The 18,415-nt window shown below is 38.7% G+C and overlaps 1 protein-coding gene across 2 annotated transcripts; it reads left to right on the forward strand.

Moving 5' to 3' along the window:
• The first annotated feature begins 120 nt into the window (after window positions 1–120).
• NHLRC3 (NHL repeat containing 3) lies at window positions 121–18,415 on the forward strand. Of its 2 annotated transcripts, XM_007421195.4 has the most exons (7): window positions 122–254; window positions 4,331–4,480; window positions 10,935–11,088; window positions 12,503–12,703; window positions 13,928–14,019; window positions 14,457–14,569; window positions 15,729–18,415. In XM_007421195.4, exons 1-7 carry the CDS (start codon window positions 150–152, stop codon window positions 15,955–15,957), a joined length of 1,044 nt encoding a protein of 347 aa, XP_007421257.1. In that variant the 5' UTR covers window positions 122–149; the 3' UTR covers window positions 15,958–18,415. The 2 variants fall into 2 exon arrangements, with proteins under 2 accessions (XP_025025977.1, XP_007421257.1); XM_025170209.2 differs by lacking the exon at window positions 4,331–4,480 and having other exon boundaries at window positions 121–254.

The following is an 18,415-nucleotide window of genomic DNA, read 5'->3' on the forward strand; positions in this document are numbered from 1 at the left end:
GTAGTCGTCTAAAACCGTTGTTTGGCCGATTCAGTACGAAGGACAGCACTCAATCTCCCAAGCAGCTTTTCGCGACCACTTCCTCGAGGCGGACTGAGCATGCGCAAGTCACTGTGTCTGTTTTCGTAACGAGCGGCTGCGGTGCCTCAATGGGGGTTCGCGATCATTTTCGGGTTCGGTTGTTTGCAGGACTCGGAGGGGCTGGTTTGTTCCTGTTGCTGATGGTCCTATATAGGGTCGGGTCTGAGTTGGAGGTGGGTTGCCAAACCTGATAATAACAACGTTTCAACTGTGTTCAAAAGGCTTTGTCACTTGTAGAAATGCATTCCCCCCCCCCCATTTTTAGACCGTATTCACCTCTTTATTCGCTCAGAGGTAGATTCGGTTGTAAGTAATGCTACCAGATTTTTATATCCCAGATCTGATCATTCTGAGTGTGGGCCTGTGATTGCCCTGAGCGGGTTTTGAGCAAATACTCAAAAACGATTGTCTTATCCCTTGACAAACTTAAATTATTAATTGATTAAGGCTTCTTGAATAAGGTGAGAGCTGTGGTAAAATAATGTTGGGTATTGAGACCAATCAACCAAAAAATCAAATTTACTGTTACCCTTTTTGAAGATGTGTTGGACTGCAGTTGCCATCACTCCCAGCCAGCATGATCAGTGTGGATTAATATTGTGTCATGAAATAACAAAAACAAAAAATTATATTGTTTAGTTCATTGTGAAATACATCTGTCTGTGAGAAATGGAGCAGGGCCAAATGTGACAGTGTTTTCTTTGGACATACTTTAGACATTAATTTCTATATTTAAAAGAAAAAAATATTAGCAAACCTAAGCAAAGTTATGAAATGCAGGTGATAGCTGAAATTAGAAAAAAAAGTCTTTAAAAAGAAACCCATCAGTTCAATAGATTTGTTGATTGAAAAGTGTCATGGAGTGTCAGCTGAAAATAAAACCAAAAAAGGAAATGAGAGAGTCAGGGAAGTGTGGGAATTGACTGACTCAGGCTCTGGACAGCTTAAAATAAATATTCTTAATGCTGGGGGAAAAGAAGCAGTTGGGAGGTTGGATTGGGCCAAGTAATGCAAAGTTAATAACTTCTTTCTTTATATTAGATTTCAGGAGAAGAGAAAAGCTTATGTCATCTCCACATGCCCCCCTGCCCAAATTATAGAAATATAAAATATTCAGGTTTGAGGCTGGCAACCCTCTGAACAGTATAAGACACTTGGAAAGGCTTGGTGTGAGGAGAAAAAAAATTATTGGCATTTACTCATTTCTGACAGCTTTATAAGGCTCTTCTGAGGCTCTTGATGCCATTTAGAGTGGTACCCTTGTGGGTTTCCTGTCTCAGCTGCTATGCTTATCCTTAAATGGTTTTACTTTACTTTTCTCAAGGTAGTTACAGCATTCCATTTTATTGCAAGTATTACTCCTTTAGCTACATTAAGCTTCAGAGTCTAAGGAACTGCAATGCAGTGGCATCAGCTTCTCTTTTTCCATTCAGGTTGAAGCTATGGAAAATTTGAAGCAGTGTCTGACATTTAGTAATGAATGCAGTGAGAGCTGTACACTGAAATCTAATCCAAAGAAAATGGAGATACTATCAGGATATGGTTTGTCTTCATTGTCTTTTGAATGGACTTGCATTTCCCATAAGGATCAGTTTCAGGTTTTCAAGATATTATTTAAGGCCTCATCTTTCATGGGTGGACCAGCCTATTTTAACCTGAATAACGATAACTTAGTACAGTCATAAGAACTTATGAAGGACCCAGCTGGATGAGACCAAAAGCCTGAGTAATAATTCCACAACTATTGACCAGTTACCTGTAGGAAGCCCTAAAGCAGGGCCTGACTGAGGCAGTCGCATCTCCTTGTATGCCCTGTTCATGGTATTCAGAATGAAATGGTCTGTGATTCTGGAAGATAATCTATCCCTGTCATGACTTACAGCTGTTGTTTGGCTGATCCTTGTTCATAAATTTGATTGATCCCCTTTTACAATTGTCCAAGTTAGCAGCCATTACCACATGTTGTGGTAGCAAATTCCATAGTTTAAACAGGTCCTGTATAAAATTGCATTTCATTTTATCTGTTCTTGAATAGTTTCACCACCACTAGATTTTTCTACACGGCAGTTTTCTGCAGCTCTTGACATTTTCTCACTTACCTAGTGCTTTTCTAGAACCAGATATGCTCCATCCAGATATTCCTTACAGAGAATCACTCTAACTCTGCCTAGAATGTGTAGATTCTAACTCCCTGAATTAACCAGCCAACATGATTATTGCTGAAAATTCTGGGAGTTCATATATTGGCAGGGCATTCAGGGGAAGGATGTTCTAGTCCTTTGGTAATTTTGGTTGATGTTTTGTGCACTTTTTCTAGTTCTTTAATTTCTTTTTTTGGGATGCATTGACCAGAACTGTAAATAATATTCCACATGTGGTTACAAAATAATATCCATACAAAATCCAGCAGTATAAAACTCAAAGTTTTATATTGTGGAGTCAACTAATATAGCACCTGTGTGTAGCTGTGTCTTTTCTTGGAATTGCTCAACTGCCCTCCACAGCTGCTATGCATGTTTGGTTTAAAGTACTAATGACAAGTGTTATATGCGTGCCCTACATACTGAGAAGCATTGTTTTGCCTTCAAATCCAAAGTGTTACATAGTCCTTTTTTAAAATCACAAACTGAACCCTTTTAGGATCAGTCATAGTTAACTCTGAGCCCATCAGTGTATCCCTTCTGATGTTGGGATGTTTTGCGCTAATGTGCAACATTCACACTTAATTAGCAAGCCATATCTGCTATTTTAATATCCAGTTTCTCAGTTTGAAGGGATCCCTTTGAACACTGTCCTTTTTGATTCCTGCTAATAAGTAGGGTGGTTACTTCGTGGTTGCCTTTTTAATTCTGGATTATTTATGAGTAAATAAGCTTAATACAGATCTTTGGAAACCTGTACTGTTTTCTTCCTTCTAAGAAATTACATTTATACTAGCCTTCCCCTATCTAATATCATTTAGTTGTGGTGGGACTGAAACTCCAAGAAGTCTCAGCCAGATGCTTTCCATATTAACTGGAAGTTATGGAAAGTGCAGTTGAAATACATCTTTTGAAAAACTATATAAACCATGCCTTCTGGTTGATCTCTATCCATGTGCCACTGTCCAACAGGATTTACCTTAACAGAGGGATATTGAATTTCCTAGTGTTACTTGGTCTTCTCTAGCCAAGTAGAGAAGCCAAGCCATTGGACTTCACAATGTGAATACTGATGGGAGTGAGTTGTAGTATATGAGCATGTGGAAAGTAACAATTCAATCTTTGTCCTATGTTGTTGACCTTGGCTGATTTCTGAAAAGCTAAGCAGGGTTGGATCTGGTTAGAGGTTCAGTGGGAGATCACCCCACTTGTAAACTAGACAAGGAAGTTGAGAAAAATTCAAAGAACAGGAATGGAAAATCAATTCCATATTATTGCCAAATAAAGTATATGCATATGTCCATGTAGTCACCAGGAACTGTGCTCAGCTAGGAAGGAAACATTACTTGCTATCCTGGATATTCACAGAATCCATTTTTAAAAATGGACTTTACATTGACCATTTGCTAGTCCTTTCATATAGTGGCCAACTATAGAAATATGTCACATATTTTTATTGGAAGATTAACAGTTTCTCATTTGATTTCTTTTAAATGCCATCTGGCAATATCCCTGCTTTAGAACTCTTGATCTTTGTGGAATCCTAGAAAAAACAAAGCCATGAGATGGAATCCAAATTATGTCTAAAGATCAATTTCTTTAATTGTAGCCATTCTATATGGTGTCTTTTAAATAATAAGATATTATAATTATTTAAAGAGACAAGGAAGAACATGAAAGGACTTTCTCTTGGTCTAGTTTCTCCTGCTGATCCCTACCTACCCTTGGATCTTGATGGGTCAGGAGGGTTCTAGACAGTTGGAAGGAGGCATGCCTTGGGAACTTGAAACCACTTACTCTCATACCAATACTGCATTGGATTGCATCCCGGCTCTCTTTCTAACACTGGTCTTTATCCACTTTTTCCATCGCTCCCTCTTGCCAGGAATTCTTTGAGGGATAGTTTAATTTTTAGAAATCCGCTTTTAAAAAATACAGAGGAGGGAATGCTATGTGTGCAGGTTGGAGCTCTAAACCAAAGGTGGGATATAAATCTAACAAACAAAGAGGTTTGTTTCCTGACAGGTCCATTTTCTGATGACTGGAATGATGCCTCACAGTAAATCTGATCACCATTTAACAGTATTGTTTTTGTGTTGATTTTTAAGGTGTTAAATCAGTGGACTACTTATTCATTGTGGCGGATACAGAAACCACTCTACAAGCTTGATCTAGAGTGGCCAAAGTTTCCAGAATTTATTGGTCAACCATATTGTGTTGCTGTTGATCATATCCAGGGATTAGTCTATGTGGGACAGGTGAGAAACAATAAAATCAAAATGTTTATGGAGTAACAACAGTTACACAGGATGCAGTTATTATATTAAGGAGGTAAATAATAAAAGTGTTGTAATCCTGCATGGTTCTGCTGTTGCTACTTGAAGTTTCAAGTTATATCACTTTTTTTTTTCCAGAAAAATGCATTTCAAAAATTCTAATTAAATGCAGATTTTATCGCTTGACCATAAATCATTTTTGTTCATTCACACATTTTGGTTTAGTTTACCATCTTCAAAGCTTACACATTGTTTTTTTTATCTTGATTTGGCTTAGTAATGATATTGTTCTAAATTGGTTGATGAATTATTTATTTATTAAATTTCTAGGCTGCTCGACTCCAAAATGACCCTGGGCAGTTTCATAAAGTTAAAAAAAACATTACATAAACAACAACAACATACATGCCTTTTTCTTATAGTTCTTCCAAATCACATAAAAAACCTGTGTATCTTGAATTTAGCAGTTCAACAGCAGGATTTTATACAGAGGATTTTATGCCATCTGAGATTAGGACTTTATTGTCTAAAAATATTCTCTTTATTCTTCCAATTCTAAGTAGAGCTCTTTATTTGGCTTCTGGTATCTCTGGTTACTTATTACAATATCCAAAATTATTCCCAGCCTTGTTAATATCAAACCTATTTAAATAATTTCACTTTATTATTTAGTATCTACCAAAAGATGGAGATAATTTCAAGTAAAAGCTAGATTTTATGTTTCCAGAAATGTGATTTAAGCTACTGAGTTTTTATTTGGGCAGCTCTATTTCAGATTGCATCCAGACTCTCCTATTTCAGTATCTGATAGCACTTTGCCCAAATCTGTGGAGCTTTCTCACAGTTTTCATTTGAAATCTGTGGTCTGATTTGCACAACATATTGTGACTTGACTTAGTATACTGCCTGAACCCAGACCATAGGACAGGTTGCTCGTGATCTGAAACCATAACTTGGTTTTATTAATTTATGGACCATCAGTCATGGTCCAACCTGTCATCTGAAGCATATACTAGCACAGTGTTTCTCAACCTTGGTAGCTTGAGGATGTGTGGACTTCAACTCCCGGAATTCTCCAGCTAGCCATGCTGGCTGGGGAATTCTGGGAGCTGAAGTTCACACATCCTCAAGTTGCCAAGGTTGAGAAACACTGTACTAGCATATAGAGCAGACTTTGGTCCTCTAAGAAAATGGTGCAGGGTAGCAGGAACAAATTGGAGCTAACCCTACAGAAATGAGGGGTGAATTAGGGGCACAAAGGAGTTGATGAGGTGTCCCTCCCTCATTATATATATATCCTGTGCCGCTAGCCCCAGTTGGATTAGTATGGATTAGTAAGCGGGCATGAATATAAATCAGGAGGCTGGTCATTCAGCCACTATAAAAGATGCAGAATTTTCGACTGAAGACTGGGAAACCACGGTATGCCATATTGGCTTGTGTACATGTTCACTGACTAAATACCTTACTATGATCAACAGTCTTTAGCATGTTGCGTGAACATATCTGTAACTAATGTAGATTCCATTTCTTCAACACCAGTTACTTTTGTTGTTGTTGCTTGGAATTTTCACAGCTTGCACTTTGAGGTAATCTGAAAAAGCACCCCAAAATGGATCTGATTTTTATTTATTTAATATAGCCACCCATTTCACTCACGTGTGACTCTTTATACATTTTGCATAACTGAATGTGCTGTTTTAAAGTTTATTGTGCTTAAAAGTCTAACTGTAGAATAGTGAACCAGCTGCTGTACTGTTTGCTCAGCTCTCAAGCCTTCTTTTGGCTATCCTTTGCTGAGTACAACAGGGTTACTGAAAGAAGCCATCAAGTTTTAATTAAATAACATTGACAAGTTGCTCAGATAACTTCTATAACTCTTTCCAGCATAGGAAGGCTGTGATTAAGTAAAATGTTTTTTTTCCCCCTTTGGATAGCATTTGTCATGGCTTCCCTTTTGGCCAGCTTTTCAGGGAAGACAGACAGTATAGGACATCTGTCCTCTGCACCAGTTGAGCCAGGTCCTAAGCCAGAATCCATGTCCATTAGTCTAGAACTTTCTGCCCAGGACTCTGATCAAGACATAGTAATGCAGCCAAGTTGGTGGCAGCGCTGAGTTGAATATCGGAAGATGAGAAATAGAGTTGTGCATGCTTCAGAACTGATTCAGAAAAGTGGTTTGGAGCTTGTATAACCCCAACATTTTCTGTTGTTCATTAAAGCAGCCCCTCTTTTTCAAGCTTCCATGTGATTCTGAAAAAATGCTTGCCTAGGACCCAGCTCGTAATGCAACTCTTAAAGCAGCCACAGCTCTTCTGAAACTCATGTGGAAATGTAGAAAAATGAGTACACACAGCCCTAAACAGAGAGATGCTAAAGTACTTGCTTGTGTGGAACTGTGATTTGAGAATGAACATCCACTCAGGCAACTCTGTTGCTTACCATGCCTGAATGACCTTGCAGGCAGATCAGAGTTAATCAGCACCAGGTGAGTTAAGGTGGTCTAGATGGTCTTGTAGCCAGATCAGGATTAATGAGCATCAGTTGGATATGGGTGGGATTGCTGGAATCACTAGTACAAAACTTTCTGTTTTTGAAGAGCTTATTGTTGGAAGCACTGACTACTGTCTGTGAGGCTGATTACTTTTGTGCTTTGAATAAAAGCTGAAGCTGCATGTATTCTGCTTACCCATAGCTTTGACTTAAATAAAGTCAAATATTGATATAAAAACAATTGGTTAAATGAAAGTAGGTAAAGAACTATAACTGAGTCAAGATCTTTACATTTAGTCCAGATTTGGATAGTAGATTGGTACAATGGGGAACTAACATATCCTCTGGGTTTGGAATGGCAGGAAAGCTTTCTTTTTTAGATAAGCATGCCCAGGTTGCATGAAACATGCAGTGGTGTTTGTTAAATGAGTTCATCTTTCTTTCATATGCCAAGATGGTACTTCAGTGTATGAGCTATTCCCAATAGCATTCCTAGATAAGAAAGAATAATAATAGATGGTTCTTATCTGTGATATAATCATCCAGGTAAGGCTCTGATAAGTTAGTGGGCATAACATGGAACAGCATAGAATTGGGGTATATGAATAGCCGCTTTCAGACTGGATGCCATTCAGTACCATTGATCCATCTTGACTATATGTCATTCCTACTTGATCTCTATATGTATAGAAATATTCATCTTACTGTCTGTAACCAAGAACATGAGCACTAAATGTTACAGTACTTTCCAAAATAAAAATTTTAAATGCAACTTTGATACTTTGTTGGACTCAAAAATAGTGAGTGTACAGAGTGCAACATGTTCAGGCTAAGTTTTGGAGTTGGTTTAGGAAGCTCTGTACTAAGGACCCCAAATAGGTAGGGCTGCATTAAAATGCTCTTCCACAATAACTGACTGAACTGGATCTTGTCAAGTCCTCATTGAATGGACCGTGATTGTTCTATGTTGTCTTTGCCCTCTGGGAACACAATCAGATTGGTTTGGCTTTGATTTTAAGACCCACTTAGTGATCGCCTCTGGCTGCAAATTAGGAATTAGATATAATTTAGACTTTAGGAATTAGATATAATATAGCAGTGCTTTTGCCATTCCAGTCTCTTTATTGGGAAAGGATAGCCTCAAGTAGTCCATCTTAATGTCTTCTTTTCTTATGTAAATCTGCCAATAAGTACATTGCAGATCTGGTGTGCTCATTCTTTTCAAGCTGCAATGGCTAAAAACATTTAAAATGTGAGAGAGGCATTATATAATAGCATTTAAAGACCAGAAGCCTAAAGCTCTTTAAAACCTGAAATGTGTAATTTCGGAATTCTAAAATTGACCTGAATTCCCACTGTTGTAATTATAATCTTTAATAAAATTACTGTAAAAAAAATAAAATTGACCTGAATTCTCAAACTACTGAAAGACCGCCAGGGTGAGACAGATTGATGTAAAGAAAATTGAAGACCAGACAACTCTACTTCTGGGTCCCTGATGAATTGCTGGAAAACGTGATCTGTTTCCCAGCTGTAGCTTTAACATATTTATACCAACGTGGCAGAAGCAATAGAGGCTCCCTTTCTTCAAAGAGGAGTTCTGCTTCAGGAAATACTTTGTGAATGTCAGCCAAAGACATAGCCAGAGCTGCCTTTTTGAAAACAGTTGAGGAAATTGCAGCTAGTACAACAGTTTTAACAAAATCCAGCATTATATATGTACTATGCTGATATTTTAGGATTCCTGGTGAATTTCTTGGTGCAGTTAAAAATTACTGGCTGTGATCTTTACTGGCTTAGGGGCTTTGTACTTGAAAGATTCCCCTCACATCTATGCAGTTTATTTTTATTTATTTTTATTTTATTTATTTTCAAATTTGTATGCCACCCATCTCCCCCAATGGGTGACTCTGGGCGGCTCACAATAATAAAAAAGAAGAAGAAACACAGGACTCTCCAGACATGGACATAATCTATAAATAGTTAAAAAACATATATTAAAAATGGGCTAAAAATCTCCTATAATTTGGCCCCCAAAAACCTGTAAGATGCTGGGGGGGGACAAACCCTCACCCCACCAGCCATCTCCACAGGTGCGGGCCCCCCTCTGGCCCCCAGGCCTTCTGGCAGAGCCAGGATTTGATCCCTTTCCTGAAGGCCATGAGGGAGGGGGCACACCGCACCTCAGGCGGCAAGATGTTCCATAGGGCGGGCGCTACAGCAGAAAAGGCTCTCTGCCTAGACCCCACCAATCGAAATTCCTTGACGGGTGGGGTCTGCAACCTGCCCCTTCTGCTGGACTGAGTGGGGTGGGCTGAGATGACCGGGGCGAGGCGGTTCCTCACCGGGGCGAGGCAGTTGAACCATTCTTAGGGTAGGGCAGGTGGCTATGAGAGCCAGGGACTTTTCTGGCATCCCCTTCTGACAGAAATGCTTATGGGATTCCGTCTTTCTGAATTCTGAATATAAACCAATGTGATCAGCACCAACTGGGCTGATGTGTAGATTGGATTGTAATTGCCCTTCACTTTGCTCATGCCTCTGCATTGCATAATGAAATTCTCAGTTTGAAAAAAGTACCAATCCATATATTAAGCTATAAATACATCAGCATACTTTGTGAGAAAATACATGTTGAAATGTGTTTATCATTTTTATGTGGATATTTTTAAAAAGAGAGCCGGTTTGGTGTAGTGGTTAAGGCACTGGACTGGAGACCATGAGTCTAGTCCTGCCTTAGGCATGAAGCCAGCTGGGTGACCTTGGGCCAGTCCCTTTCTCTCAGCCCTGGGAAGGAGGCAATGGCAAACCACATCTGAAATCTTGCCAAGAAAACTAGATAGATAGAGATATGACAGATTTAGGAATGAATGTATAAAGCAATCCTGGCTGGAAATAAGTCTGATCTCTGCTCTCTATTTAATGTCCATAAGTGGTATAGATGGAAGAACAAGTTTACATGGTGCCATGCTTGAGGTCTTTTCAGCCAAGCGCAGGAGTTTTAAAAATAAGTGGACCTTTTAAAATGCATTTTGATACCTTAACTTTTTCACTGTGCTCTTGTTTACCATATTTAGTTCTGCAAAAGTTATTTTGGAACCCTCTGTTGTGTAATGTTGTACATAGAGTATTGCTCTTGTTCTATAGCTCTTTTGGAGTATTTTATTATTTTTTTGGACCTGTGATTTTTATTTTGTTATATCCTGTTCATTCTCCAGAAAAGGCTTCTTATTGAATAGTGAATTAATGACATAAATGATAAATCATTGTGATCATGAACAGATTTTGGAGCCTTTATGTTAGGTAGCAGTATATCTCAAATGTACAAATGGTGAGAACAAGTAAGAGGGAAAGGCCATTGTCCTCTTGGGCTGCTGTAAAGCTTTCTGAAAGTACTTTCCTGTGTCTTTTGACAACAAAGTCTTGGGCTAAATACTTGGATGCCCTCCTTATATTTGGCCTTCCAGATGCAGAATTTCCCAGCTAACATGACCATTGCTGAAAATTCTGGAAGTTGATGTCTGCATAACAGAAGGATGCTTGGATTAGGGAAGGGTGGGCTAATTTTCTCAAAACAGCTGTAACAGTTTTCTTAATCAGCACACAAAATTATGGCTGATATCTGTTGTACTGCTGTGTTGGTATCTCTGTTACTTTGCAACATTGGTTTCTGTGGTCTCCTTGGAACCACCAGTTACTTGCCTTTTACATAAGGGCCCCAAAGTACTCAGAAAATTGACAAAAGCTAATTGACTAGTATTTATTGAATGTATTTCCTTTCCTTGTTTGTTTTTTGGGGATAACCATACTTGATCAGGCTCTTTGGAGTTACAGTATAGTAATGTTTAATGCAATTTATAAGAAGCTATAATGAAAAAAACGATTAGGTTTTCTGTCTGCAGTATCTCTCTGATTCTCTTTTATTATCTTTGTGCACCTTGAGAGAGGTAATGATGATGTGCCGAAGGTCTTAGTATACTCTGAGGAAGGCTATCTTGTTCAAAAGTGGAATACAACCACCATTGAGATGCCCCATGGAATCTTTGCACTGAGCACACCCAATGCGAGCTCTGTGTGGATCACAGATGTAGGAAATGGTGCGTAGAAAAATTGCTGTTTAATATGAAAAAGGAATGCTGTTGTGTGTCTATGTTTTGCAACTGAAGTGTATTTTGGATTGCACTTAAGTTGAGATGCTGTCCTTCCACAAAATAAATTGGAATCCAAGATTAAACATTTATATCAAGGTAGGTAGTCTGGAGTTGATCAGATATTTCAGTCTTCATATCCCATCAGCCCAAGTGAGTGTGGACAATGATAAAGGACTCTGGGAGGTAGAGTCATTTTAAGACAACATACCAATATTTCATTTAAAAAGCATCAATTACTGGAACTTCTGTGCCACCATTAAAATCGAAATAGAAGTACAACCAATAATCAGCTCAGAATGAGAGTTCAAAACTCAACAAATTGGTTAGGTAGTTCACTTTTCACCCAAGTTGCCCCTCTCCTGACCATCTTAGTTTGTTTCTTAAGATTGTCTTCCATGTTCTTAAGCAGCTGTCCCTCCTTTTTCAGGATAAAAGGGGATAGTGTTCTGAGTGATAGCAACCCAAGCATGCTTCCATACAGAAGGCTTCTAGTCACAGGAATCAAAAGTCAATGATGCATCTATCTCATCTCTCTCCATGCAGGATTTTCAGCGGTAGAAAAATATGGTAGGGATACTAATGGGAGTTGGCATCAGCACCTAGTGTGCTTTTTGAAATTCTGTGAATGAGAAAAGGTGATGGCACTTCCCTGCCCTCATTTTTGCAAGGCCCAGGGCCTCCTACATTTTGCAAATTCATCAGCTTGAAAGGTTCTGTGGGGGATACCGAAATGAGTGTCCAGTTTGGCTACAGTGCAGCTCATACAAAGCATATGCATGCAGTCCAAGTAACTGCTGACTGCATTCCCATTTTAAGAAAATGGGTTGTTAATGGATAGTAGCGTTGAAGGCTTTGGACAGTGCAAGAACAAAAGGCCCATGGCACTGTGGCAGACCATTTTCAGTATCTTCACAGATACATCACTACAACTGACATGGCTGCAGCCAGATCCTTTTTTATACTTGACAAAAAATCTGCTTTGAAATACTGTAGCATAGATTGTTTAATCAGAATTCAGTTATTTGGAATGTGTGCGGCTTGCACCATACTTTTGAATGGAGATTTATCCATGTTCTTTCCACACCCCTGCAGATCTTGTTGTTTGTACAAAGTTTCAGGAGAATGAAGAAGAAAAGGAGATGCTGATCAAGGATACTGCAAGTACTGCAGGCAGAGAAAGAACAGGAAGAGGAGTTCATTATGAGCAACTGTCTGTGATGCAGAGCAGAAAGGTTCTATGCTTAGGATCCAGAAGTTCTGCTAGTTTGCTTCTGAACAGGATAGGGAAAAAAATGTTATTTTATCTGTAAGACTGATATTTGTGACCTTGCTGGAAAGTCTCAACTTCTTCTTAATGCAGGAAAATATGGACACTCAGTGAAACAATACAGCCCTTCAGGTGAACTCCTTCAAGTCATAGGCACTCCAGGCACAGCAGGTTCTGGTACATATCCTCTACAGTTTGACCAGCCAGCAGAGGTTTTTGTTGAATCAACAGGAAATATCTACATTGTGGATGGTGATGGAGGATTAAATAACCGCTTGCTCAAATTGACAAAAGGTGAGCAAATGAATGTTTAAGGTGTTGATACTGGCTTTCATTTTTAATATGCTAATGTACCCTTTCCTAACTTGATATGCCTTAGATGTTGATTGGACTATAAGTCACAGAATATCAAACTCACCTGGAGGACATAAGACTGGGAAAGATTGCATTTGTGGCTTTTTCTAGGATAACAGAACACATTAGCAGTGGTTACATGGTTTCTCTTTGGTGCAATCTGCATTAGCTGTTGACTACGTGAACGTCTCCATGTGGCTTTCTTGGCAACAATATCGAAGTGGTTTGACATTATCTTCTTTGAGCAGTATTCTTTTTAAACTTTGCAGTCTAGCCTACAATGATGGGGCTTCCTGACAGTCTCCCATCCAAGCATTAACCAGGTTCAACCCTGTTTAGTTTTCTTGAGATTAGCCAAGGTTTGGGTTGTGCAACCACGCTGTAAGACATTTAGACAGATTATGAGATTCCAAATAAGAAAATTGTCTTCTCTTAGGGCCTCTGCAGGCACAAAGAGCTGATATGCATATAAGTAATACTGAAGATTTACTGGTAACTTATCTTTTTATAGGATTCTAATAATATTTTTTTCAATAATATCCTGATCATAAATCCCACATCTTAAAGAGCATTATTTTGCAGAATGAAAATACATGTTCTATTAATAGTCAGAAAGCTGAAATCCTAATGTATTCTGTATGGGACTTTATGGAAAGCTAGATTTGATTTGATTTGATTTGATTTATATATAAAAAATTTAATGCTTATAGGTGAAATGCAACATGGTATTTTCTGAAGTTCTGTGACCCAAATATGCTTGCTTTATTATTTTTCCTAATGTTAGGCCATCTTCAGTTTTCTTCAGGCAAACCTGTTGCGATATGGCTATGCCATACAAAATGTTACTCCTTTAAACTGCTAGGCAACCTTTTTGATTGCAGGTGAGGGCAAAATGTTCAGTCTTGGTTTTTTTGGAGGCAGTTTGGTAGCTTTTTAAGTGAAAATTGAGTCAAGCCTCAAAGTGTCATTGATCGCACCCATTTTACATCTTTTTAACATGAAGAAAAGTGTGAAATAGCACAAGAATTGACAGAAAATGGGTACTGAGGTCCATACATACCCCTGGGCTGTGGGTTTTCTACTCCTGCTTTTATTTTAATTCTGATATTTTACTGTAAACACATTGCAGTGAATAATGCTTGATCGACAGCTTTCTACCCACAGATTTTAGGGCCCTATGGCTGCGTGGAGAAAGTGGTACTGCTCCTACACAGTTCAGGATTCCACATAGTGTAACAGTGGATTCAGTTGGACGGGTAAAGTAGCAGTGATAATTTTGACAATTGCATAAAACATAATACTGTTGACCACATTAATTAGAATACTGTTGGTCAGGCTACAGCCATATAGCCTTTATTGTTTCAGCACTTTGTATGTACATGAGATGACACACATATGGGGTTCTATTTGCAGAGTTTGCCATCTTGACTTTTTTCAATCCCCAACCCTCCCCCCGCCACGCCCCTGAAAGCAGCAGTTGAACAATTGCATTGCTGACCATTCAAAACATTTGGGTGAATGAAAAGGTTCACATATTGCTTGAATATCAAGATTTGGTTCATACCTAACATAGAGTAATGAGATGGTGATTATTAATTTAGAGAGCAATCTGTTTGAAATTGAAATACATATGTGTATTTTTAAAGTTTTCTTTCTTTTTCATTGCTCAGAACAGTTTCTTTGTTTCTACTAGGTCTGGGTTGCAGATAGAGCCAACTGGAGAATCCAAGTTTTTGAAAAAAGCACTGGGGAATGGTTAGGGTCTTGGGATAGCTGCTTCATGGAAGATGGCCCTTACTCTGTCAGGTATAGTATCTGTGTGCATGCATGCCAGTGTATACACTGGATGGAGAACATTTTTCAAATAACCATCTGGTTGAACAAGAATTCTCTTGTATATAGGATCTCTAATGAAGGGTTCCAGTTCCTAGGATAGAGCCAGATAACACTTATGTAGCACTCTAAATGTGCCAGTGGGTTCACCAGAAATTCATATCCTCCTAATTTTGAAATGTGGCATTAGTTATAAGTTTTTCATAACTAGTATATTTTTGAAAGTGAACTGCCAGTAACTGGTAGCCTCGACACTTTTTTTGTGACTCTGACCTTAAAAAGCTCAATTTCACTTTCTTGGAAGAAAGTATGAAACTGCCTGATATTTTAAAATGGCATTTGGGTTGGATCCAAGTATTCACTGAGTGAAGTTTCATTTATGGAAAAAAGCTTGCTCACAGCATTACAAATGGAAGAGTGGGATATTATATTTGTCTTGGTTCCCCCTCCCCCCAATGCATTTTATGCTACCAAGAAGGGGAGGTTGAGCTCTAGGTAGGGCAAGATGTAGATGAAAATTGCTTCCTCAGTTAGCAAGCAAAAAAAAAAACTTCTTTGGACCCAGGGACAATTTGAGTAATTTCTATCCTATTTATACCTGGATTGAAGAGGATTAAACAGGGATTTTAAGCATTCTTGTAGTTTCATTGATGTGACCTTTCATGTGAAATAATCTCACTATTTTGGAATTGTACGAAAGAATTATATCTTATCATGGACCAGTAATGAACAGTTCACAGACCAGCACCAGTCTGCAGACTTCTTTAGTAGTACTGATTTTTTAAAAATGCAAAAATACCCATATTTCATATACTCAGATCATACCTCTGAATATTGAAGTTTGTGTCCAAAGAACTGCACTATGTTTTTTGTTATTGAAGGGTGCCTGTCACTTTTCCATATTTGCACCCAACAGCCCTGTTGAAAATTGGCTCCAAAATTCCAGGGGATCTACTGTATCCCACCAATAGGACTTACTAGGATTTTCAGGAAACTCTTAGAGCAGCATTTCAGGCAGAGTGGGTATCCATAGAGAGAGAGCAGTGATGCCTCAGATCCAACAGAAATGCATATTGCTCACAAAATGAGATCTTGAAGATTGTTTCCTTTTTTCTCTCTCTCCCACTTACAGATTTACTCCCAATCAGCAGTATATAATTGTGGCCCACCTAAATATTAATAGGATTTCTATTTTGGCAGCCCCACCAGTAGGATTAATTGGGGATTGTATTGTGGTGGACACAATCCAGCTTGCAGGAGAAGTCAAGCCCCATCTTCTGGACGTCAGCATGAGTACTGGAGCCATTTATGTGGCAGAACTTGGAGCTGAACAAGTACAGAAATATGTACCTTTGGATTAATGGCATCTTCCATGCTGTATGAGCAAGGGTGGAATCTCTCTTTGGTCACAGCCAGATAGGGTGGGCTGTAGCTCTCATACTTTCCAATGCCTCACAGCTGGTTGCTGTGCTGGTTGGGGGGCCATAGGAATAGACACTAACTGCCTGAGGAATTCTGCTCTACTGGATTGCCTGCTCTCTCCAGTTGTATAACACTTGATATAGCTAGTGTTTCATTCTGTGCATTTATCTCAGGGACTGATTTGTCTTTCATTATTTTAGCCACATTTTATGGATTGGGTTTAATTGGTTTTGCATATAAATTATTTCTCTTGTAATACAATTCCAAGAGTTACTCTGTTCATTCCTTTAACATAATCAGAATTATTCGTTTGTAGTGGTTTTATCTCCAGCCTTAAATTTATTGACAGTCAATGAGAGACAACAGAATAGTCTGATGGATATGTGAAAGAAATAGGAAAAGCTGTATTACAGCCTTGAGTTGCAGTTATCTCAGGGAGCAACTCCTCCTGCATGAGCAGTTAAGATCTTTGAAAAACAGTACTGTACTTCAGCTTCAACAGAGCACAGACTTCTCAATGGCAGTCCCTGTCCCCTGAAGGCTTTTCTAAGCACAGCCCCTATTTAAAGGCAACTTAAAGCATTCCTCCAATTGCTGATCTGTTTTTCTGTTATATTTCTATATAGGACTCTGAAATTAATATTTTTTAAAGTATACTGTGACTGTTCAGCCTACCAAACCAATTTCATATATAATAGTTGCCTCATTTTATACCTATTATTGTGATGGTTCTTACATTTAAAAAAAAACTTTTTTCTGGATGGTGTTCATTAGTTTTAAAGCAGAGCAAAACTAATGGCAGTTTATAATCTGTACAGAAAAACACTGTTTTGCATACTGACATGTTATAAACATGTTAAAGACAACATTATACAGTATATAAAGCATTTGGATTAACTAACAAAAATTAAATATAAAGAAGACCAAATTATTGACAACCAGCCTTAGAATTGACAGTGACAATATCAAAGTGGTGGATAGCTTCTCCCTTTTAGGATCAACCATTGAACAGTAAAGGAACAAGCAGTCAAGAAATACACTGCAGACTAGCACTTGGTAGAACAGTCATGAAGGCCTTGGGAAAAGGTATCCAAATGCCATGATATGTCTATACCTACAAAGATCAGAATCGTGTAAGCCGTGGTATTCTCTGTGACACTCTACAGAAGCGAAAGCTGGACTTTGAAGAAGCAGGATAGGAAGAGCATTGACACTTTTGAACTTTGATTTTGGAAAAAACTGAGAATATTGTGGACAGCCAAGAAAACAAACCAATGGATCATTGAACAAGTCAACCCAGAGTTCTCACTCAAGACGCAAATGGCCAGGCTCAAATTATCCTACTTTGGACACATCATGCGAAGACCCAGCTCTCTGGAAAAGGCTATAATGCTGTAAAAGGCAGAAGGAAAGAGAAGAAGAGGATGACTAGCAGCAAGGTGGGGATAGACTCAGTAACAGAAGGGATGAGAAAGACCAGGTTAGGGGTAGATCGTCTTGGGGAAAATCTATGTGGAAAAAGTCAAAAAAGTTTTGATGGCACATAATTAACTAACATTGTTCCTATGAACTTTGTATCTGTTACTGTGCCCAAAAGTTCTGACAAGATATAAAAATCTTGTATTGTGCTAATGTAAAGAGAAAAGCCAGTGAGATTTTAACAACTTTAGCCTACTTTACTTTGAAGTCAGGGAATCTCAGGACTGTAAACTAGATTGGGAAATCAAGAGACTCCTAGGAGGCAATGGCAAACCACTTCCATATTGTACCAAAAAAAAAAAAAACCCAAAACCCAGCATGGCGATATATTCACTGGGAATTGACCTCTGCTTCAGAAAGCCTTTATCTTTTACCTTAATTCTAGAGTGTTTCCACATTGTTTTAATGAAAGTTGCTCTGGTCACTGGAATTCCCCTTTCTAATGTACTCTTTCTCATTCCTCTTTCTAATATACTCACATATATTCTAATACTTCAGTTCCTACAGCTAAAGAGGCTGTAGGTTGAGGCCCCAGAGACTTGGGTTCAATGTACAATGGCAGCTATGCAGGATGCAATTCCCCTTTTATGGCCATTTTGGAAATGTTATTCCACATACACAGACAAAGGCTATTGCTTGCTCCTCTTCTGTGCTGCCAGACAAGCCAGGCGACTTTGCATCAGAAGGCATAAGCGGCTGTTTAGTATGGGGTGGGACCTTCTAACCCTTCACTTTTTCTAAAAGGAAGTAAGGCCAATTTCCCCCTTATTCTGTCGAGCTCTGTTCCAGCATGTGGCTGTGTCTGCATGTCTGTGGTTATCTTGTTCCTACGATCAACACGGAAAGACTGAACCATAGTCAGTCAGCATATGCTTAGGACTAAGCCAAACATTTGATTATATGAAAAAAAAATGTACT

Source organism: Python bivittatus, unplaced genomic scaffold, assembly GCF_059951505.1.
Source record: "Python bivittatus isolate LINGU-HERP-01145 unplaced genomic scaffold, Pbiv_v1 ctg000020_np1212, whole genome shotgun sequence".
Classification (NCBI taxonomy): Eukaryota; Metazoa; Chordata; class Lepidosauria; order Squamata; family Pythonidae; genus Python; species Python bivittatus.

What these genes read in the sequence shown, in the direction of transcription:
- NHLRC3 (XM_007421195.4), top strand. Translation starts at nt 150, where the DNA reads ATGGGGGTTCGCGATCATTTTCGGGTTCGGTTGTTTGCAGGACTCGGA. An exon ending in GATCACAGATGTAGGAAATG is followed by an intron (nt 11,089 to 12,502) that starts GTGCGTAGAAAA and finishes TTCTTAATGCAG; the next exon opens with GAAAATATGGACACTCAGTG. An exon ending in CAGTGGATTCAGTTGGACGG is followed by an intron (nt 14,020 to 14,456) that starts GTAAAGTAGCAG and finishes TGTTTCTACTAG; the next exon opens with GTCTGGGTTGCAGATAGAGC.